The 23,712-nt window shown below is 39.7% G+C and overlaps 1 protein-coding gene across 11 annotated transcripts in view; it reads right to left on the bottom strand.

Moving 5' to 3' along the window:
* Positions 1-446: 446 nt before the first annotated feature.
* The window catches only part of NEO1 (neogenin 1), a 191,438-nt gene continuing 168,172 nt past the window's right edge, over positions 447-23,712 (bottom strand). For 5 of the 11 annotated variants that reach the window (XM_071754845.1, XM_071754847.1, XM_071754848.1 and 2 more), the window contains 11 exons: positions 23,175-23,282; positions 20,371-20,565; positions 19,651-19,683; positions 15,678-15,746; positions 14,703-14,850; positions 12,487-12,725; positions 11,759-11,854; positions 6,385-6,543; positions 4,821-5,075; positions 4,370-4,506; positions 447-3,378 (listed from right to left, as the gene is read on the bottom strand). In XM_071754845.1, the coding sequence (XP_071610946.1) occupies positions 3,295-3,378; positions 4,370-4,506; positions 4,821-5,075; positions 6,385-6,543; positions 11,759-11,854; positions 12,487-12,725; positions 14,703-14,850; positions 15,678-15,746; positions 19,651-19,683; positions 20,371-20,565; positions 23,175-23,282 (1,523 nt within the window). In that variant the 3' untranslated portion in view covers positions 447-3,294. Of the gene's footprint in view, positions 3,379-4,365; positions 4,507-4,820; positions 5,076-6,384; positions 6,544-11,758; positions 11,855-12,486; positions 12,726-14,702; positions 14,851-15,677; positions 15,747-19,650; positions 19,684-20,370; positions 20,566-23,174; positions 23,283-23,712 lie in introns of all 11 variants that reach the window. The other 6 variants (XM_071754846.1, XM_071754850.1, XM_071754851.1 and 3 more) reach the window with 3 other exon arrangements.

The raw sequence follows: 23,712 nt of genomic DNA, 5'->3' as shown, positions 1-23,712 counted from the left end.
GGACATGGCACTGAGCAGTTTTGAGCCCGGAGTTCACAACAGAAGGCTGTCAATCATTGCCCTTAAACATCTATAGACAGATGTTTATATATTCCAAGAATTATAGTATTGGTTCTCTGTGAGTCACAAGTTTAATTAAGCTATGAGATGTACTTTCACTGCTTTGAAGCTCTTCCTGCTGACCTTAGCTTTTTAAAAGGCGATGCTGTTGCTGCTGAGGTCTGACATAGAGGGGGATCACTCGGGTCTCTCCGTGTTTGCTGGGTGTCTGCAGGATGACAACATGGGAAATTAACAGTTCCTCTTCTTTCTCTGGAGAGCAAAATCTAGCAAACTACAGCAAAAAGGGGGTGAATATACTTCCAGACCTGATTACTGTACTGATTAATTAAAAAAGACAAGAGGTACAGGAATAATTAGAGAACAAACTCCCCAAGCAGACCAGATTTTGATTGGATTAAAAAAAGTGTATTGGGTGTCCAATACAAAATAATAAACATGAAGTTATTAAAAAAAGCTATAGAGTATACATCAAATACTACAGAAAAACAAAACAAGACAAATTGTACAGAAAGGTACACATCTACAGCAGTCCTCAAAATTATTCTACATGAGAATAATAAAACAATATACAGGTTTGGTTTCTTCCCCAAATGTCTCTGAGGGAAGCTGCTATTTAACAGCTTGACTGTGACACTGCAAGGATAGACAATGTCCCAAATTTAAAATCACAGGATATGTAAGAAAATGTAGCATTAAAATGTGAAAAAGTGCAATAGAGATTGTACACTGAATTGAATGTTGGGCTTTTTTGTTTGTTGGGTTTTTTTTAATTATTATTATTATTAGTTTAACCTTAAAAAAACAACTTTGAACAGTTGTTTTATCATTAAAAATATTCCCCTTCCCCAAATTCAATGATGATATTAACATTCATGGTGTTATACCTAAGTAATATTCATAAGACCCACCAGCTAAAGATACTGCGTATGCATGATGGTATTTCTTTGGGTATAGATAAAAATTAGGCAAAAGAAAACATACACACCCTCCTTTCAGGACAGGATGTGTACCTCAGTATTTAAATGTTATCCGTAGCTTAGTTTGCCCTGAATTGTATTTGTATTAAAAGTCCAAACAACAATTATCCAGGTGGCCCATGGTGCTCCAATTAATTTGATTCCTTCCCCCCTCAAGTAATAAATAAACCCAGCAAATATCCTAGAAATGACAAGACAAAGAGTCCAAGGAAAGAAAGGAAGTAGAAATACAGCCCAAACCCCTGCTGCTTTCCAGGGTGATCCACTGGATCTCCCTTCACTCAGTGACAGGGACTAGGAAAATGGACCCAAAGCTTCCATCACATGGATAAAAGAAAATAGAAAAGAATCAAGTTCTTGGATATTTTTAAAAATTTTGTTTTAAGCAGGTGACAGTATTACCTCTTACTGTTCCAACAGGTGCAGCCATCTAGCAGGGGGGATGTGGACTACAGCTCCTGAAACATCTGGTACCTGTGCGTCCTCCATCCTTACCACTGAGCTTCTGAGATCACAACTCAGGAGGAACAGATTCTCATCTGATTGATCACTAAGTTTTGAGTTTCCTTTCCTCTTACAAGAGAAATTGCACATGAATTCGTTAGGCAGCTGGGTGTTGGCTTTTTGCTTTTTTAAAAACTAAAATACAGTCCCTCTTTTTATGCCATTTCTCCTCATAGAGTATGGCAGAGCCAGGCAACCATACAAGGAGAAAACAAAAGACCTTTTCCTTCCCCTTTCATCTTTCCTTCCTTTCTAGACAGATATGTGAACAGCACCTGAGTCACTAATACTGTTTTTCTTTTCAAATGGTTTCAGACATGTAAAAAAATACATTTTTGCCTTTCTTATGTCTCTGAAGAAGCCTTAAGAGAAAGATTGTTTAAATTGCCTAGGCTAGAGAAATTGCGCTGGGCTTGGACTTGCTGCTGCAGGATCCTGTGGACATTCAGTGTTCTCACAAGATAAGGTACATTGCTGATGAGAAGAGGTCCACAGTTCTCTGCTGGTGTGAAGTCCAGGTAGCTCGAACCCAAGCCCCACCAGCAGAGTGGTGTTGTGCACTGTGTGTTGCTGCTCCGCATGCTGCACGAGCACTCACCCTGCACTTCAGCATTTCATGATGAGATCTTTAACAACAAAAAAACAGAGCACTGGTGCCAAAGTGAGCTGTAGTGTCATCTAAACGTAAGGAACCTTACTTTACAAGAAGGATTTTGTGTTTCTAAATGAGACTCTCACTGCAATTCAATAACCAGAGACACTGTATGCTGAAGTTACAAGGAAGGACATTACAGAAGATGCTTTCATTTTCTTCAGTCTTTTGAATCAACGTTGAAAACCAGGAAAACAACAATAATGAAACCTCCCACTGGATCCCCTCCCCTTCTCCATCTACTTTTCCCCACTCAAAATATTGAAACTGCACAAAAAGCGACAAACAAGCCTTTCAAATTACATTTCAATTCAAACAGACTGGTAATCTCACAGTGATGAGAGGAGAAAGCCAGGCTTTCAATAATTATAACATAAAAGTAATAAAAAAAGCTTACAAATAGCAGTGCAGCATCCCAAAAGGCCACGGATTAACTGCCAAAAGGGGACATAATTATACGCAGAATAAAAAACAAAACAGAACAACCCACGCTGGCAATGAATTTTCATACACAATAGAACAAGCAGTCAAACATCAGTCTAGGCTGTGGAAAACAACAGTTTCTTCTTTTTTTTTCCTTTTTTTTTTTTCCCTTCCTTTTTTTTTTTCTTTTTTGATTACAATATTTTTCCCTTTTTATAAAAAAAGATAAAATAAAAACACAAACAAAATTGTACATAAATGCAAATGTCCAACACTGAAAAGGCAGGGCAATCACACCACTGAGACAAAACGTGACCAGAAAAAAACCCAAAACATGAAGTCCACTTTTTTTTTCCTTTTGTCTGGATGCTAATTTCAGCCTGATGAGTCCCCTCCTCCATGGTCTCAGCAGGTACATGGAATTCAAATTGGCAATGACTTCATTGCAAGAAGATGACAAGAAAGGTCATCTCTTTTTGACTAGCTGGAGCACAGATGCACTGCTTGGCTCATTTGCTTTCTGTGTATTCTGTCATGTGCTGTCCCTCTTTCTGCTTTTTTATCTCTTTATTTTTTTTTAATTTATTTTTTCATTATAATTTTTTTTATTCTCTGTACAATTCCTTGTGTTCCAAGTCTGAGTCCAAGTTCGGAGTCATCTCCTGGTGAAGGTGATCATGCTGTAGTGATGGCATTAAGGTCCTTCATAAGTCCTTCCAGGTGGGCCATCTCTTTGGTCAGCTCATCCGGTTCGTAACTCTGTGGGAGATGGAAAAATTTATTGACAAGGGTGACTTGATTTTATAAAGAGGGACAATAACAAGAAATGGGCAGTGATTCTGGTGAAAAAAGCTATTTCAAAAGAAATCCAACAGTTGCATCTTTCCCAGAAAGTCAGAACACTTTCATATGTGTATCTAAAAGTGTACTTAGGATGATGGTTTTAAACATTTTAGTGTTAATCCTTAATTTTCCATCTGCAACCACACTTCAGATGTCCTGCTGCAGCACAGGAAGCTGTAGCTGCATGACTTTAACAGGATCCAGGCACAAAACAGACAGCAATATATGACATCTCCAAGCAAGTATGATCACACCAGGTAAGGCTGCAAAGAAGAACAAACAGCACTGCTGGAGGCCTTTAGCTCTGCAAACAAAGATGCTCTTTCCATCAAGCAGGCAAAAAGCAGATGTGCAGGGTACGTCTGAAGCTCCAGCACAGAAGCTCCAATATATGTTAAGTACAGTAAAGAATGAAAGACTGTAGTGCTATAGATAGTATCTGTCTTTTCTCTCCTCCTCTTGTCATGGTGATAGGCTAACAGAAACCAGAAGCACTGAGCATGAGTCAGGAAAGGAAATCCCAGAGAAAAATCCTCTGTGTCCAGCTACAGCCTCAGGTCAGCCAAATGTTCTTGAAGGTTTTTCGGTGTTTGCCTGAACAGGCCTTGTGGACTGGAACAGGTGGGAACACTGCATCTGTATTATGTAGTTAGGAATCAAGTTATGCTCTTAAGTAATGTTTAAGATTTAGGAACCACTACTAGTACTTGCAATTTAAGTGTTTATTCTATGAATTTGCTGTCTTGTGTAGAGGGTACTTGCACTACCTTTGTTTATATAGGTTAACAGGCAATGGCACTTGGTGGAAGCAGGACGCCTTTGAAAGCCTCAGTGCAGACACCACTACAGTTCCCACAGTTTGATAAGCACTGCCACAAAAAGCCACTGGCAGTGTGAGAGTACCTACGCTTTCCGAGTCATCAAGCATCCTGGTGGTCTCCTGCATGTCAGGGGCGCTGGGAACTACCACTGGCATAGGAGGTCGAGTTCTTCCTAAAGTCCCAATTGATGCAGTCTTCACCGAGTGAACTGGATGGTTAGGAGCTTAAAAAAAGTTGTCATACAGTTACACCTCAGATAATTAGTTCTTTTGCCTGTTTAGAAAGCTCTCAAATGCAGGAGAATAGAAAGGATTCTATTAGAGAAAAATGAAGGCTTCAAATCACAGAGTGCTGAATTTAAATTTTTGCCTACTTTATGTACATACCATGAAGAGGCTTTGAGAATTATACCAACAAAATTCACTCCACCCTCCACCATATTCCCCTTGATGCCCAATTCTACCTCCCCCTCATGGAACTTCTCCCATTTTCTTCTTCTTTCTCTTTTTGGCAAGAGTGCCAGTTTACCCTGCTCACCTTGCTGGGTCAGTAACGGGGTGCTTGGCAAAGCAGGGTCATATGTAGGACCAGTTGGTGGAACTGCTGGCACTGCAAAACTCTTCAGTGGGTGGGAAGGACGGACATGTGCCATGGGGAGGTTCTGAGATGAATCCTCTTCTTGTGTATTAGCCAAGTAAGACCCTGTGGTGCTTTCAGGATCCTGCTGGTCAGCACATGTCTGAGATGATGAAGCTGGCATGGTGTCTGTGCTAGGTGTGTTTCGAACAGATTCTACAACAGATAAAAAACCCAAAGGAGGTTGATTTTCTTAAACAGAAATGTTTTTTGTGGTCAGATGGTAATGAAACTGTAGGGTTTGTAAGCACCTTCTCTGAGATCGTCGCTGTAAGCTAAGAAGTGAATTCACAGAATACCCATCTGTGTAGCAAGCAGCACGAATTCTGTCTGTCTTGTCTGAAGGTGAACAGCAATGGCTGTCCAAAAACAAAAGAAGCTTGAGAAATGAATGACTCTTTAGGCATAGCACAAATAGCAGCTTTGGCCTGAAAGAGCTACATGTAATGAGACCTCAGATAAAACACACAGAACACAAATCTTCATTCTCATTTTACCCTTGAGTATCTCACAGTATTGGCATTCTTAAACAGGTAGACATTAAGCATGTATCACTGTGGTGCATATACAGAAAAGCCATTTTTTTTTCTCAGATATATTTGGAATCCCTTTACTTGCTGAAAGCCAAAATGAAATCACAGGTTTCATTTGTTTGCTTCAGCAGGCTCCACACTGATCTAAGAGAACAATGAGATGGTATCTTGAATTCAGGGCATTGTGATCTTATTTGGACCACATTCAGAAAAGATCTGGATTGTGAGAGCTGTCACTTCAGCAGGATAAACCTCTGCCTCCAATGTACTGTCTGCCTTGTGAATTGCTTTCTGGGTGTGGCACCTTATTTAAAAGGTAGGCCCTAAACTAGAGAAGCTCAGAATTCAGTTCATCTCAAGATGTTACCTATGTGCAATTTAGCAATACTGTTATTTCAGAATTTGTCAGAACGCTGGAGACATTGCAAAAGATACTGCAGAACACTGTGCTTCAAACCTATAAATGCTTCATAAAAGCTCCACAATTTTCTGTGTGCTTCAGAAAGATTAACTAATTTGATCTGTCAGTAGTGAAGTCTGGACTTTTGTCCTCTTTTGGTTTTAAAGACAATTAATTAGGAAAAAAAATGTCCCATTAAATAGCTCAAATTAGGTTTAATTTCAGACTCCAGAGATGAAGGCTTTAGAAAAAGGAATCTTTCTACTTGGAAGTTGTATATAAAACACCAAGCCTCTTTTTTCAAGGATATAACTATGTATCTCAGGGATCAACATCTGATCTACACAATAAACTGTTTACAGAAAATTCTATATTGAGTTTTCTCAACTGAATATTTTCTCAATTGAGGATTTTGTCTGCATTTAATATTGCTCTGCCTCTCATGGAGACTGACCAAGTTTCAGGCTCTGATTTCCATGTTTCCCTTACTGTTCCATTAGAAGCAAAATCTACCAGATCATTTATATCTCACCTGTGGAATTGGCCCTGTCTGAATGGGACATGGGTGTGCCAATCGGCCATGGGTTGACCTGGTGATGGAGATAGCTGCGAGTTGGAGAAGCGAGGCTGCCGGAGTGGAAATGATGGTGAGGGTTATCGAGTGAATGGATGGGATGAGCACTAATCACAGCTGTGAATGAATATAAGACAGAAAAACACTTAACATACAAGTATGCACATGCACTGAAATGCACCATACCCCTCCCTTCTCCCACAGAGCCACCAGTCAGGTGAGCCAACCACTCAGCAGACTGACAATGACATCATGATGATGAGTTTGAATTTTCAGACTCCTCACCAGCACTTTAGTTCCCTCCAAGCCCAAACACAACACCCCCAGAAGAGGCAGAGCTCTTTATTTTTCTGTGCAAAAAGTGCAACTCTCTTGACTGCATCTTTCAAGCACTTTCAGTTACACTTCAGAAAAATCAATTTCAGCTCCCTTTAGAACTTCCATGTATTTCACACTGTGCTATAGATGTCAGACCTAACACAGGAGACATATGGGCTCAAATTCCAGAATAACTTCTGGCTGTCACCAAATTTCTTAACACTGCAACCAAATGCGGCATCTTTTGTTAATTAAATAATGCAAGACAAAAGATAAGAGTAGGACAGAACAGGCAAGGCTCCATTCATTCCCTTGGTGCAGACCTAATAAAGCTCTGCTCTGATACACTTAAACCCAAAGCCTCTTTTTCTATTCCACCCACCCTTCAGCAACTCCTCCCCACATCTTTTTTTTTTTTTTTTTTTTCTCCTTTTTTTAAAATCTTGCTTGGAGGTTTTTTTGCTGTTTGCAAGACATCAATTTTATACTTAATGTAAATCATCTGTTGCCCTCACTCCTTTGTGGTAACAGCAAAACAAAGTCTCACTAGTCACCAGCTGGGAGGAAAAACACACGCAGAATTTAGATCTTATATCAGAGGAACATACTGAGTTGCTTAAAATTATCCAGAAGAAAGCATTTAAACACAGAAAACATGAGGGAAATGCTAACACTAGCACCATAAAGAAAAAAAAGAACAAACCACCACATTGTGGTTGGTTATTTTCTTTCGAACCTCTTCTGGAAATTCTCCAGATGTGCTGCCTTCGAAAGTTACTCTCTAGGAAGAACACACTGCACAAATCCATCATTATAATGGTGAGTTCACTGAAGTCTTCTCACACTGACACACGTGGTTTGAACTGAGTGGCTGACTAAATAAATCTGACCCCTCTGACTTCCTAATTTCCTGGGAAACAGCTTGTCAGCAGGACTTGATGTGTGAATCAGCTAATGGAGGCAAGATAGATGTCTGTTTTCAGCTATTGGTAATAAACAATTTCTCTCTCCCATTGAGTTATGCCAACAAAACGCTAAGGGCAAGAGTAACTAAACTCTAATAGTAATTAATCGGTAGGTTCCACATTTAAGTCCTGTGAGATAGCTCTTAAGGGGATGTGAGAAGTCAAGATCTTGCTAAGAGCTTCAAGCAACTAAAATGTCACTTTGTCTTGCAGGGAGCTGCCAAATGGAGGAATAACCCACAGAAGCTTGGAGATTAGAAATCCAGCAGCGACAATGGTCATCAGAGACACCAAGAGTTCCCTCACATGTCAGCAAGGGAGGAGGCATATAGATTTTTAAGACATTACATTATGCAGGCATGAAGACTACATCTACTTCTGTTTGTAGAACCCACTGGTGTACACCTGTGTTTCAGCAACCATTTCCATCATTATCAAGCACAACACATGTTGGTACAAAAGACTGCCTGTATGTTTTTGCAACCACAATAAAACATTATGCACATACACTATACCTTTCAAGATGCTTCCCAAAAGTTCAGAGATGGGGAGAAGAACACAAAATCATAGTAGTTCTCAAACACCACCCAGAGCAGAATGTATTGAGCAAGTGATGCTGATCCAGTGAAAAGCCATGTCCCCCAGAATTTTATCCTGCCACTAAGACATCCCCCTTAAACTACTGGGTTTTGCTTATAATTTGCTGGGTTACCAGCCCTAAATTACAGACCAAAAAGACACACACTGTACCACCAAGACTTAAGAAAGATCATGATACACTGTTTAATTTCAAGGAAAAGTACAGATGAAGAAATGGATACAAAGAAATGTGGTGTCTTAAAGAAAGAGCCCTATGTTTCCCAATATCCTTCCAGAATCTTTGTTCTCAGGTTGTTTAAGAAGGAAATAACTAGGTACACATCATTCTACAATTTACACCAAAAGCAAAGATACTAAATTATCCTAAATAAGTATTTAAGATGTTAATAGCTTTGAATGGTACAGTGCTGGGAGGAAGCCACAGGAAGGTATCTGCAGGCACAGTCTTAAACACATTAAATAAAAGGTCCTGCCTTCTGTGTTGCTTGCTGAGAAAGGGCCTCACATACCACTATCAGTTTTCTGTCTACCTTTCTGCAAAGAAACGTATCTACAAACATTGCATTAATGTTCCCACTTACTATAAAATAAAAACATGCAGCTGGAAGCCCTCAGAGTCACAAAAAGAATCTCAAAGCCCTAAGGCACCAAAAGACTATATGCAGCCTTCCTGACATTCAGAGCTGTGTGTTAACCTGACACAACCACCCAGCACAGTCTCTGTGCCTGTTTCGTTCTTTCTGTGCAACACAATGTCTAAAGAGAGGGGAAACACAGACAGGCCTTTCAAGCAAACCCAGCAGGACCAGCAGGGATGTCACAGCTGGGTTTAGTGCTGCAAGGGAAAATCATATCCACAGCTGTATCTGCCAGCATTATCACATCAGCTTCAATACCATCAAAAGGCAGAACTAGCTCCCGTAAAATGTGTACCACCACTGGATCACTTCTGTCAATTACACATCTCTTCTTCTTCCATTGGACTGAGCAGGTAAGTTGCTGACTATCTTTCTCACTAAGTAACACAGTACAACAGGTACCTTGCTACACTTTCTGTGGAGAGCTTGGCACAGCTCAGCATGGGCTCCTCTGTGTGTTTATCTTATGCTACAGGTATCTGGTGCTGCATCCCACTCACAAAAAACCAACCAAAAAACACTAAGGAGAATGCAAGGTAAAACTTACTGCAGTGTGAATTTATTACAGGGTCACACAAGACTGGATTTATTGTGTACTACCACCAGGCATGGGACAGGAAATCATCAGAATCCAATAGCTGCAATGTCCCTTGTCAGACACCTCTATCTAACAGCACACAAACTTGCAAGAAACTAATTAAAGTGAAGATGAAGAGCATAAAAACCACATTCTCTGCTCCCTCCTCATATGTGTGAAACTGAAAACAAGGAGCATCAGACTACTTACTTTAAAACCAAGAAGAAATGATATTACTCTTGTTAAAAGACTGTAAAATGAACAGTCAAAAAATCAGAGCTAATTGGGCCATCAGGACACTTGGCAGAGCATGCAGAAGCCACAAAAACCAAGGACCCACTCCACATGATTAAAATAACCAGTTAGGAAGCTGAGACATCATCAACTAGCCTGAGATCCTTCCATAAAACACAAGAGCTTGTAGAAACATAAAGCTCAGAGCAGATGAGCCCTGTGTGATTCTGCCCTGCAGTTCTGACACTGCATGGTAAATTTCGTGGTTTTTAACCTTTGTCCTCAAGTAAGGATTTCAGTGAAGTTGTCTGGAGGTCTATCCAAGTCCCTTTCCACCTCAGAGACATCATTCAAGAACTAGAAATATATTGCTTAATTCTTAAAATATCTTTGGCACAGTCAAATCCTATTTTGATGTCAAGGCACTCCATAACGATCTCTTGAGACGGATGGAGCAGGCAGAAAGACAGCAGCTAAACTGCAGCATAACTAAATAAGCTATTATAGCTGTAATATATTTGGGGGAAAATACTCCAAAGAGTACCTATATGATGCTGCCCTCAGAGCTGGCAGTTAGAGCTCAGCAGAGAGTTTTTTTGAGAAACGGTTGACAAATTCCTGATTTAAAAAAAAAAAAAAAAAAAAAAAAAAAAAAAAAAAGAAAAAAGCTTACAGAATGTAGTACCTCATTCAGCAAGGAAGGTATTGAAAACAACGCAGAGGACACTCTTTCCTGCTCTGGAAGACCTTGGTTGTTGCTATATGCAGCTCTGGCCTCTTTGCATCTCAGGAAGCATGTAATACGTTTAGAGAAGACTTTTGAGAATGGCAACTACAGGGAGGAAGAGGACTGAGTAGCTGCATCATGAGAGGAGGCTAGAAAGGCTCTGACAACCAACAGTGTCTGACAGACATTTACCAGCTCTCTGTAATTCCTATGTAACAGTTGGATATTGGCAGAGTACAAAGGGAATGGACATCATTAAACCAGGCATACACACTCTCCCTAAAAAGCACCTGCAGTTGCCACTGCTGGAGACTGAGACAGAGAGACTACTGAACTCATTCCTAACTCTTCCCTACTTTTCACAGAATCATGGAATGGTTTTGGTTGGAAGGGACCTTAAAATCACCCAGTTCCAACCCAACCCCTCTGTATGGGCAGGGACACTCTCACTAGACCAGGCTGCTCCAAGCCCCATCCAGTCTGGCCTTGAACACTTCCAGGCATGAGCATGATTCTTCTCCAGGCCCAGGGCATCCGTTACTGGCACTGGTCTCAAAGTGGTGGCAGTGGGGTGGAATGAGAATCCCCCCCACCCAGTAACTCTAGTTTAAGCCCTTTTTACTGCATTGGCAAGCCTATTGCCAAAGATGCTCCCCCCCTTCCTCTGAAAAATGTACCCCATCAGCCCGTAGGAAACCAGCTTTCTTGAAATGAGTCCCATGGCCTAGGAAGCCAAAGCTCTGATGGTGGCACCACTCCCACAACCATTTATTGATTTTCCCAATAGGATATGCCCTTTCAAGCCCCCTTCTCTTTGACCAGAAGGATCAATGAAAAGACTGCCTGCACTCCCAAGTCCTTCAGTGCTACCTCCCAGGGCTCTGTAATCTTTCTTCATGGTCTTCAGATTGCTCCTGGCTATATCACTGGTACCCACATGAAACAGCAGGAGTGGCTGAGAGCTGGTGGGACATACAAGCTCAGATAGTCATTCAGTGATATCCCTGATGTGTCCCCATTTTGCAGCACACCTCCTGCTGGCTCAATCACAGGTATTCAGTTTTTCATTGTAACTTGATCTACCACTGCCTTTGCACTAAGGGACTCAGGATGCTGCCTCAGAGCTGGTACCACTGCAGGTAGGACAGAACTGCTCAGGAAAAGTAAGTGGGAAGGCAGTACATGAGTGTGTGTGCATGTGCATAAAGTCTCAAGATGGTTTGGTTGGGTGTTCCCCATTTCAAGCCAGCTGGTAGGTAAGCTGTTGACTTACGCTGAGGTGGTTGAGAATCAAAAGGCATCATCATCATCTTGGGCCTCATCCCCCTTCTTCCTGCCAGTGTTGACATGCTATCCTCTGACTCATGCCCTAAAGGAAAAAACCTAAAGGTTATTTACCATTACATTAAGGTTTCTATAATAAGATACAAGATTATTTCATTCCTCTCATTATTTCTGGGCTGTCCTGTCTGAAAGCAGTTCTGTGACACACAACTGATAAACCCAGCTCTTTTATCCTTCACTACAAGTTGGAGAAGAGGACAGTCAGGGTGAAGATTATTTGGCACTGAAGAAACTCTTTAAGCTGTAAGGCAAACACAAAGCTCTGGCAGTACAAAGTCATGTATATGGGTGAGATGTGCTGGATTAACACGTTAAATCAGCCACCAAGAGAAAACTCACCCACACCTCCAGCATTGAGCAGTAGCACCAAAGCCTGTGATTTTGTGTTTGACTGCTCAAAACATGTCATGCACATGTCTTAACAGTTTTATATGAAACACCTGTGAGATAATCTGATTAGAAATCAGTATTTACCAAGGGAAATGAATGATTTAGCTCCTGGTCACTTCATTTTTTCACTAAAACATGTGATGCATATTTTTAAGAATCTTATAAGATAGGCACAAAACCTATTCACTACTTGGAAAATGAGAAGAGTCAGCTAGAGTGAAATGTATTTCATTTTGGTCATAGCCAAAGTATTCCTTGACAGCTCACCTCTGTAGGAATTCCGCCTTTGATGGATATTGCTGTCCATGGAATTATCAACCGGCGTGATGTCTTGGGAGTTGCGAGGGATTGGAGTATCTGTCATGATTGGATTGGGATCAGGAGATTTATCAATGGGCTTTAGCTCCAGTCTTTCATGATGTATCCAGAGGTCAGGAGGCTTGACATCTTTGGAGTTTCCTTTGTACTTATGGGAGCCATTCACTGATTTGCAGGCAGCTCGTTTCCTTGAGAAGGAAAAGAAATTTAATATTATTAGATGTGGGGTTCCATTCACTTGTTGAAAAAGGCAAATTTTGAGTGAGATTTCCTTCAGTTCTTGTATCCACCTGAGCAAAAGCTTCCCACTGGGCAGGAAGCTTTCAATTTTACATACAAGCACATCTGGCATCTCAAAGCATATTCCACAACTCTGATGCCATGAAATTTGTCTCAAATGCTAACGCATGCTGCAGAACTATGCTCTACAGTCTAAGCTTTCATTAACAGAAATTAAGTTGCCAGTGCTCACGGTTATTTAGAGAATATTCTAAACATGAAGTGTGCAGACATCATGCTGTGCCATACTCCAGGGCTAACAAACAACCTCAAAAAACAGCTGAAGCAGGAGTGTGCAAAACAGCCAATTATCCCAACAGGATGGTTATCTCTAAAGAGTAGTGACACGAATGTGCATTTTACCAATTCTCAGGTTAGACAGATCTAACTAACGTGCTTTTCATTGCTGCTCAGCAGCAAAGGCAGACATTGGGCATGATGGAATTATGGAAAAGCAAACTGTAGAGCTCCAGCAGTGCCCTCCACACACACTCCTTACTCTGGGCACTGGCAAGGATGGAGGAAGGTGTGCCTTCTGGGTTGCAGACTTCTAGAAATAGCTGAGACATGACTAAATAAAATAGTGAAAATAGCAGTGGACAGAACCTCTCATGTAGTTGACAGGCAGTCAGTTGTGCTGCCAGCACCCTGTGTTAATCACTGCAGCACAAGTGAAACACATCAGAAGGTTATTCACTGGTTGGGGGTTGCTGCGTGTTAAGAGAGGTGGCATTTAGAAACTGGGAAAACAAAGGCAAGATTTCACAGGAATATTTCTGTTCTTTGAAAATAAAATATGTCTCTTGGGCACAGACCCATGACTCTTGCTCTCTCCCAAGCACATCCCCTGCTGCTAGATAATCACTTGTATATCTTTGCTCTCCTCTCCTGAAGAGCTTTCATTTTGGCAGGTTGGTTCAGATCTAGCAAAACAAGGGGAGATTATATTCTAAGCCTGGCTTTTAATTACTTTTTAAAAATTCTGTTTTGTATAAGAGAGTCTTCTCAAACCCAAAAAAAGGCTTTCAGGTGTGTTCACTTCTTTCAAAGACCATGCAGAAGCCTTCAGAAGCCTATAAATGGAGGCATGGCTGCTGTAGTCTTAATTCAGATGCTCTAAATGAGGCTAGAGATCAGATGCACACCCATATTTAGGATTTTGGAGCACTTTTCTAAGGACTCCAGTACCAGGTTCAGCTTCCACACCAGTGACCTATCTAAGAATTGCATATTTTCATGCCCAGATTGTAAACCTGCTCCACGCAGTGAAGTACCTGCTAAGAACAGAAGTAAGAATCTGCCTGTTGAACTCACACAGCTCTGAACAGAGGTATCAGCTCAAGCCTAGAAGCGGAACTGCCAGGCTGGCATGCTGCTCTGCCCAAATTAATTCTGTCTCTGATGCTGGTTCAAAATGAGAGATGTCAGCTTGCAGATCACCACGTAAAAATCCAGCAAGACAGACACCAGAAAATGCTGCGAGTACCACAAACACACTGAGATGAGGATAAAAAAAAGAAGTGCTAGATAATCCCAGTACTTCAAACAATTATTTCTCCTGAGAGAGGGACCAGTGTGGGTATACGTGAAAGTGTTGCCTCAGTTCACTTGTAAACTCTTGATAGTTTGTAAATTCTGCAGCATGGATTAGGGAAAGCCGAACATCATCATCACTGCCACACACATGCTAACTTAGCTGTATTGCCACATGCTGCCCTCTGAACACAAGAATTCAAACTGCATGACTAATCTGTTGTCTAAAATAGAAATTCCACAGTGTACAAGACTTAAAAGTAATAAACTCTAGAGCACCATAAATAAAAGATTAAATATTAGAATTAAGTAAGAAAAGTAAACCAGGGCAAAGTGCCACCCCAACATCTTACTTTTTTTGGTGAGAAGTTGTACGCCGAGTGCAGAAGACAGCAACTATCACCACTATCACAATGGTGATCACTCCCACAGACACTATGATCACAAGGAGCATGTTGCTGTCCAAAGGAGAAGTGGGACTTCCATGTGGACTGTTACTACCTGGAAGAGTATGAGTTAAGAGAAAGGGGTTATTCACTCTTGAGAAAAGATCTGCATCAAATGCAAGCAGTGCTCATCAAAGACTCCTGGACTTGTACAGATCAGCTGAATGAGAAAGATGCTTTGTTTGTTGGGATTTCAAGCAAAGTGCTTGCTGGTTGTTTTTTTTTTTTTGTCGTTTGACAACTGTGTTTCTGCACAATTATTAAATATTCAAGATGGTATATACATCAGTTTCCACCAAACTGTATAAAAATTTACATTCACCTTACTCAAATATTTATAATAAAAAAACCACAATAGTTTAGAGTCTATGGAGAGTTAACCTGGGACCCTGCTAAAACTACAGCACTACAGGTATCCCCTTGGACCAAATAATCATATGAACTGGTATCAGTTGTCCCTTTGCTCTGAAAGAAACGTATTTTATGTGATACTAATTAGTGTTACCTTCGGGCAAGGCTTCCACAATGCACAGTGATAATAAGGAGAAAGAGTTAAAATTATTTTTTTCCTTCTTAACATGTTCTTACTGAATTAATTTTACACTTGTGCACTACACCAACCATTTAAAACTAAACCAGAAACAAGATCTGCTTATCAAAACTGAAATGGAAAAGCATGCAATGATGTTTTTTTTCCATATACCCCACACAGCAGGCAAGAACACTATGACACAAGTGTGATACAATTTCTGGAGTGGGAACAACTATCATCATAAACAGGAAAAGTTACTGGCACATATGTAGCCAGTAGGATATAGCATTGCTCAGTGACATGCCAAAAGATACTGCATTTAAATTGAAAAGCTTTACAACAACACTCACCACCAAGTGGTGGTTTGTAATCTGGTCCTATGTCCACCGGGCGACCTCCTTTCCCTGCAGATCCTGAAGCTGAAAAGATTGTAGATGTGGTCATTTTATACTCTTATCTGCACATGTGTACATATAAACACACACTTCAGCAATTCTAAAGTAGCTCTTCCAGAATGCCTCTGAACTACTGTGAGCAAATTTTTACCCCTCCTTTTCTCACCCTTAAAAAAAGGATTTGGCTTCATACAGCAACTCTGTTTCTCCAAGAAGAACCTTCTTCAAAAGAGGTATTTAATAATTAGTTTCTTGTGTTACTATTTTCCCAAGTAAGCTTAGAAGCTTCTACTAGTATTCATTAAAAAAAAATATAATTAAAATTACTTGCAGTAGTAAACCAGTATATATTGAGGCTTTGCCACACTTGACAGTTAATAATCTTGAAAACAGTAATTACACAGGTTTCTTAATACCTAATTAAAGTGTGGAAGTCTGGAAATAAATGAAAGATCAAAACCACAGTAAATGTAGCATTAAGTCCCTGCCTAACCATAAAAAACTCACTTTTAACTTCTCATTCTTTTCTCATCTTTTCACCTTTGCCACAAATCACAGTAACTATCACATTTCAAGGAAACCTGAGATAACAAATCAATTTGGTTCAAACCATTATGTTTATAGGATGACAGTGGACATAAACTTATTTGTCCATCAGTTATTACAAACTGAGGCAAACTGCACAGCCCCTCCAGAACCTTCCCTCCTGCTAGTGGGCTCCTCAGAGCTAAATGCACGAGCTGACCTCACAGCTGAAATGCATCCTCTTTTACTTTAAAGTAGTAAAGTAGTAAAGTAGTTTCCTGTGCATCATTCAGGCCTAATTTAGATTCCTTGCTGTTGCCACAAGACTCATGAAGACACAAGTTGACCTCTCATGTTAAGATCTCTCCTGAGTTAGCAGAATGCTTCCTGCAGATAAAAATATACAAATTCCTGTCTCTTGCGCTTCTCTGTTTTCATGAAAACACAAGGAAGCAAATTTACCACAGATGACAAAAATACTGTAGTAGGGGAAACATCCAGCAAGATGCAAAGAACAACTTTCCTCTTCTTAATGGAACCCATAACACTTCACACATTTGTTAGGCACAAAAAGCCAAAACAAAAAAACCATCATCTGCAAATACAGCAGTTTCACCTACAACAGAAGGGTTTTCTCAGTTACAAATCCTCTCTAATCAAGAAGCAGTGAATGTTCAAGGATGTGTAACAAATGGAAATTGTAAACCTAAAGTCAGTCTGTAAATAAGTCACTGTGAAAAAAGAACAACTGGAAAAAATGAGAAGGTACCAGCAAGAATAATGATTAAGCCCCAGGAAGGACAGTAAACAGGAATGTAACATGTATACAGGTAGATATACATTAAGTAAACAGAACAGACATATTGCAGGACAAATCCAGAATGAAAAAGATGTATTTCACCTGCCAGTCTAGACAGCACACTGCATAGAGTGAAAACGTTTGCTTTTTGAAGTACTACATCAGTAATTTTGCAGCAGCAATGAAATAATTTCACAGAATTTTAAACAGTTTATTTTTAATATATTTACATCTGTATGACCAGATAACTTGCACTGAAAAAAACCTAGATGAAGGCATGTTGGAGCACCAGGGAAGTTGCAGGAGGAAGGGGGAATGAAAAAAAATGATAATATTTGAAAAGGACAAATAGACACTCTGTGCATTTTTAATGCTGCTGCTGGTGTCTTAACATAGGCAAGATCATGGAAAAGGTGATAGGAAATAGTAGAATCCTTTATGCACACCTTTCTGTTTTATTGAGAACAGTATTTTCAAACAAACTATCTGTCAATTATAAATTCAGTTGGTAATTATGCACACATACTATATTTAGAGTTCCATAAAACACTTTACTGAGAACACTTTACTGAGTACTGTACAGTGCTTTGTTAAAAACAGCATAATAAAAAAGCAATGTAGCACAAATTAACAAGATTATCAACTAATTAACTGATAAGAATAAGAATTATAATTGCAGAATCATTATTCACAAGGGGTATTTCTAATGAGTGCTGCAAAGACCTTGTGCTTGGCCAAGTGTGATTCAATATCCTTAACAACCCTGTGAAAGAAAATTAAAATAATTGCTACTGAAGCTACCAGATGACATAAAATAATGGAGTAGATAATAAGATACACAAAGTCACCTACACAGACCTTGAGGTACATAGGGGGGGAACACACAGAGTCCATAGGTTTTATCCCAGGGTCTGCACTCCCTGGAACAATGAAGATACTCACACAACCAACTGCACCTCCTAAAACCCTCCCCCCACGTGAGTGCGTGTATGTGACAGTATATAGAAATCATACCTAGGGGTTAAAATATTATGTCAGTTTGGTACAGAGGTTTTCCATTTACTTCTGCATTAAGGAAAAGTTTAACATTTAATCAAAATTGGGTTTTGGGGTTTTTTTTTAGCTTGTCTGTGTCCATGTTATCCATCAGGTATGTGAAGATACAAAACACATTTTAACTTTCTGTTACTTTCTGATAGTTTTAATAGGATTAGATTTCTTAACCTTTGCTTTTGCACTAGGTCAGTGCAACTCCTTGAAGCTTGGCAGCAACAGCCACTGACCTCTCCAAATACCAGAGCTGTGATAGAGAAATGTGTGGAAGAACAATATGGTGTGCTTAATATAGAAGAAAAACAACAAAGTAGGGGAGAGAAAAAACAGAAAGAGCCACTAAGGCCAGACCTTTCTGCTCTTCAGCTTGTCTTCTCCTTTCCTATATTTAACCTACTGCCATGATTTATAATCTCTTTTTTTCTTGGAATTTTGAAAAAAACTCTCTTGGGTAGGGTTCTAATGAGTTACAAATTATATAAATTATCTAATTAGATAAATACTAACAAAATTCTTACTAGAAGAATATATTACTCCAGAACGATAATGATGAATAAGATTCTTAGTTATCTACTGAAATGAGATTAGAATAGTGCAGAAAAGAAAACAGTAACTTTGAAATAAAACCTTCTAATATTCTCCTAATCCCTTTCAGTTGCAATTGAGCACCAACAATGTGAGCACCTGCTTCCCCACAGACAAGCCTGAATCTCACCCACCACCTCTGTTACACCAGTCTGGTTATGAATTTTCTCCTTACATGTCCAGTATCAGCATTATTTGGTACACAGGAAGTAAAAGCATGTAAGTAACAAGTTGAAAAGAAAGTAAAAAAGCCCCCAAACCACCTCATCCTTTAGGATGTAATTAATCATATGTCTAAGCTGCTTGCTAACGTCCTTTTAAACTCACCCCTTTAGACTAATTCCTCCCTTTTTTGGGGGGCTTGTAGGTTATTTGGAAGAAAGCAAAGACAGCCCCGGGACATTCACCTTATAATTCAATGTAGTGAACTCAAAGCTACCATTTTGCAAGCTAGCATTTTACAACCTTGGGGTTTGCAGTAGCTAATGCTCTGCTCTTCAGGAGAGCCTGGAGTCTCAGCTGAGAAAGAGAATCTCTCTTGCAAAGGAGTTTTCTAAACCAGACATACTTTCCTTTATTAGGAAAATAATTATAGATGTAGAGCTCACAAAACAGCACTCGTGCTAATTAGATAACTGATCTTCCACCTCTGTGTACTGCGATCTTGCTTCAATGGTCAGAGGCTGGCTGGAGCACCACTTAATTCAAATTCATTTTGACTGAGTGATTCAGCTCTGGCACAATCTGCTTGTCCTTTCATGTGACATCCGACTACAGAGATCACTTCATACTCCCAACACACACATACACCACAAACAGATTTCCAGTTCTTCCACTAGTAAAAGCAGACAGGAACTTGCTAATTTACAGTTAGAGAAGTAAATACTTGTTTCATTTTGCACATGGACAGAAAAACCAAAATGTATGATGGATGGAATAAAAGAGAAAGCATGGCTATTCATTTACCTTGATCATTAGGCATTTTATCTGAGGATTCAGCTAGTGGGACAAGCACAAGAAAGGAAAAAATAAGAGAAAGATCACAAGGCTTGAAGGAGTAAGAAAATTTGAAATTTTACATGCATAAGTTGCCCAGCTAGAGCTCAAATTTCAAACCACCAGTACTCATATGGAAAAAGTACTGTTAGAAAATCTACTCATAAGTTTTGATTTTTCTCCTCTCATTTGAGCACCTTTTTCCAAGCTGCCATGCATCTGCACAATTTCACTGGTTACCTATCACCAAGCTATTCTTGATTTAAGAACTTGTTGTGTCCCACTCTTTCCTGTTTTATCATTCAGCTCACTTCTGAGCAGCTGCGTTCTGGCTCCCAGCTTCTGCTTTCTACTACTTCATCATAAGCTGATGTGACACACAAGACCTAGAATCTTAAAGCAACTAAAAACTCCATTTCTAAAAGGCACATTTAGGACATGGGCCCTCAACATTAATAACTATATGACCAAAGTGTCTATCAGTATATCTGAAACTACACAATTAATCAAAAAGCTGAGGAACATTTGTATATATACAAACTACACTCAAGAAACATCCAGTAGAAACCTCCATCATCTCTCTGTCTTTTCCAATTTAAATATAAAAATCATGCCACTGGTATCTTATCACTATAGGGGTGGCATTCAGAAAACAAGGAAGAAGATATTTAGACATATGTGATACTTTACCTTTTGGGGTTCTGAACTGAACTGCCTCAGACATAGGCCCCATGCCCTTAGAGTTGCGGGCCTGAATTTTGAAATAATACGGTGTATCGAGGGTCAGCTCTTGGATCTGATGGGTCAGTCTGTTTCCCACGACAGGTTCAATAACCCAATCATGGATTTCAGCATTCACATCCGTACTGTAGTAGATGATGTATCCTAGCCAGTGCAAAAAAGCAAAAGAACTTTATACATAAAAGTATAGGACAGTTGTAAGATCTCACAGAAAACGTTCTATTAACTTTCATTGGTATTTGTACAGCTTATTGATTATGAGTTTTCTGAAGGTTTGTTCTTACTTTTTCCAAACTAAGAACACATTCAAATATTAGACAGCCCTAAATTCTAAACTGTTCAAAAGCATATGCTGAGACAAAAGCCCTTAAAAATATCAGAATTATTTTGAACACTGTTCATTGAATATGGAGAAATTCCTCGTTTCCATCTTTCCCTGTTGATAGACCAAATAATGTAAAATAAGATTATTAAATATACTGCGCATACAAACCAACACAGAGTTAAAGCTTTATAACATTTACCAAATAAGAAACACAGAGCTTCAGCATAAAATAAATACTTGTAGCAATACAGGGCTCATCAGATGCTCTATGCACAACCTGCTGCTCCTCTTGTCCCACAGACCACCAGCCTGGGGTTTCAATAAGGAAAGGGAGGCCCTCTCCAAGAGTGACTTCATCTTCTTCCAAGCAATTGCAAATATTGCTGGTACATCAGATTCCCACAATTTACAGTAACCAGCACAGCATGGAGGGTGATGCTTGAAACAGCAGTTGTAGTTTTGTCATGCTTCATTTCCTCCCTTGGTGCAATGGTTAACTACTGAGGGCTGGACTTGATAATTTGCTACTTGTACAGGTCACAAAACAATAGATCAGTAACTTGTTTAAGAAGGGGCAATACATATATGCATATAAATGTTCATTAAAAATAAATATAGTGACAGACAAGACACAAGTCTACTGCATTAACTGGTGACTGTACTGAGTAGTCATCAATCACAAAGTGTACAAGCACCTGGAATCCAGAGTACCACAGTTCTGTATTTCACACCTACCCACATTAAAAGGAGATCAGGGCTGAAAAGCCAAGTATTCCGCTGCCGTGCTATTCAGTGCATGGAATTACATCACCACTTGGTTTCTAGAGCACTACTTAATGCACAGAATGGGAACTGAGCTGAGTTAATGAGTAATAAATGCTCTGCTTCTCCGGCTGCCAGAGGCTGTCCCCACCAGAGGGCACTCAGCCCACGCTGCCCAGAAACCTACCTCATTCCCCTGAAGAATTAAATCTAATGGGGTTTTATTATTATTTTCATTTTTTAGATGTGAACTGCTGCTTATGCAAAACCTAACAAATACTATATGTTTAAACTCAACATGCATGAACACATCATGTTCTTCACAGTATAGACATTGCAAGTAGATTTTTTTTTTAACCTGGAAAATTGAATGCATGATAATTTTGTTAATCACAGAGCACAAGGAAATGCTGATCATCTTTGTGCACTGTCTTCCCTTTCTCATCTATGCACTTGACATTAGATGACAGGTTTATCTTTTAGGAGCCTACATAAGCTGGGGATGTTTTTATCTTACATTTCCCATCTGACTGAATGATCCTCACTGATTGCTAGAAACCAAATCCTTCACCTGCAGTTAAGTTAAAGGCTCTTGTTTCTCCAGTCAAATGCTCATACAGAAGAAACATGTTGATAATAATGCAGAATTGGCTTTATAGCTAATACAAAAATGTACCTACAGAACACATGGACAGCTAGAGGCATGGAGAGCTGTACAAAAGGCTCAGCCAGGTGTGGTGGTGCAGAGTAAGCCCTGCCTGTTAGAGCTGCACCTGTACAGCTCCACTGATAAGACACCTGGTACCCAGCAGCATGTTGCACAACCCTTTCTTACACCTCACTTAGAAGTTTGTTTTAATTCCCAAAGGTTAAGAGTCTTCAGTATTTTGCCTCTTCCAAGAGATCTAATTCATTTTAGTCTCCCTAGAACCAGAGTGGGAGTCCTGCCTCAGCAGATGCCAGCTGCTGACAGGTTTCAAAGCCTTCATTCTGCACCATAGCTAATTCTGAGAACAAAAGCAAAATCGTATGCTGCACACTATACACAAGTAAAATCTGCCTTAAGCTTAAAGCCTGGGGTAAAAAAGGAATATTTAAGTGAATTATAACGTTTAGAAACGTGAATCCAAACAGAAATTACAGGAAGGCAGCAGTAATTACTGTTTTCTGTAAAACGATTTATCCTACATGAAAGAGATGCAGTTACAAAGGCAAATAACAGTTTACTCTTAATGACCATGTCAGGGGACTAATAAACTGACTTTAGGTCTGTTCTGTGACACAAAGATGACACAAAGATGACAAAGAGCACTGGGATGGAGTCTTCTTAATAAAATACTGATGGGTCAGATGCATCATTAGATGTATTTCTGGAGAAATGCTATTCGAATAGCACAACCTGATGAAGCCAAAGGTTATTGAGATACTTAAACTTTCAATTATATTGCTGTTTAGGCTCCAATTTCACACTGCAGTTACTCTATTTTTACCAGGTACGAAAGTAAATAATTAATCTGAGCTAATAAAACGACTGACAAAGATATAGACCCCCTTGGCTAGCTCCAGGCTAAATTAAGCATAGTATGTGTTCACGTGGCTATGCAGATTATATTCTGCTGTTAGTCAGGCATCTTTTATCTGCCATTATTGCTCATGCAAACTGCACCTGTAATTTTGCCATTGGCTTCGGATGGAGGCTGCCAGTTAACAATTATTGTCCGAGGCTTTCCCTCTTTGCTCACCACTGTCACATCTTTCGGAGGAGAGGTAGGAACTGCAAGCAAACAAAAACCAAACTGTCACAAACAGGTTACCCAATTTCACTGGACAGAAACCGCAGCACCTTCCCATTTTATTTGTTTCACCATGGAAAAATACCAGTACAACAATGAAAACTCTTAAACATTCAATCAATAAATCTACCATCCTAGTGTAGTGGCTTTACTGATTTACTCCATGCAGCTGGCAAATGTCATCTGGTATACAGCATCTCCTTTCCATGAGGAGCTACCTCTTTCCAAAGCATTTCAGTCAGCAGACGCTGTGATTCATGACTGAGCAAGTCAATGACTCTTCAAAACGTGGCACCTTTGTACAACTGTAACATTTTGGGTCAATGACTTCTAACTTGGATTTCTTTTGTCATCACAAAAACCACATGAACTTGTGCATTAAATTCATGTTATATAAATAGGCATATGAAA

Source organism: Heliangelus exortis, chromosome 11 (assembly GCF_036169615.1).
Source record: "Heliangelus exortis chromosome 11, bHelExo1.hap1, whole genome shotgun sequence".
Classification (NCBI taxonomy): Eukaryota; Metazoa; Chordata; class Aves; order Apodiformes; family Trochilidae; genus Heliangelus; species Heliangelus exortis.
The sequence above is the reverse complement of the archived record's forward strand: the minus strand, read 5'-3'. Positions and strand labels throughout refer to the sequence as shown.